Below are 223 nucleotides of genomic sequence, written 5' to 3'. Positions count from 1 at the left end.
TTTTTTTGCCTGTTGGAAAAGTCCCTGCTGGCCAGGATGGGGGTCGGTGGGTGCTTAGCCCTGCCCTGGAGGTGCCTGGTGGTCCTGGGTCTCAGGCTGCTCTTCCTTGTGCCCGCAGGAGTGCCCGTGCGCAGCGGAGATGCCACCTTCCCCAAAGCTATGGACAACGTGACTGTGCGGCAAGGGGAGAGTGCCACGCTCAGGTAGGAACAGCTGGATTTCT

General features: G+C 61.0%; 1 protein-coding gene across 3 annotated transcripts in view; it reads left to right on the top strand.

Annotated features, from left to right (window-relative positions):
* LOC106887812 (protein CEPU-1) overlaps positions 1-223 on the top strand; it is a 264,886-nt gene that overhangs the window by 1,228 nt on the left and 263,435 nt on the right. For 2 of the 3 annotated variants that reach the window (XM_014941557.1, XM_014941556.1), the window contains exon 1: positions 7-203. In XM_014941557.1, coding sequence (XP_014797043.1) covers positions 37-203 — 167 coding nt within the window. In that variant the 5' untranslated portion in view covers positions 7-36. Of the gene's footprint in view, positions 1-6; positions 204-223 lie in introns of those variants that run through there. The other variant, XM_014941558.1, reaches the window with a different exon arrangement.

Source organism: Calidris pugnax, unplaced genomic scaffold (assembly GCF_001431845.1).
Source record: "Calidris pugnax isolate Ruff unplaced genomic scaffold, ASM143184v1 scaffold97, whole genome shotgun sequence".
NCBI classification, from domain to species: Eukaryota; Metazoa; Chordata; class Aves; order Charadriiformes; family Scolopacidae; genus Calidris; species Calidris pugnax.
Note: the sequence above shows the minus strand (reverse complement) of the source record. Positions and strands in the feature narration are given on the sequence as shown.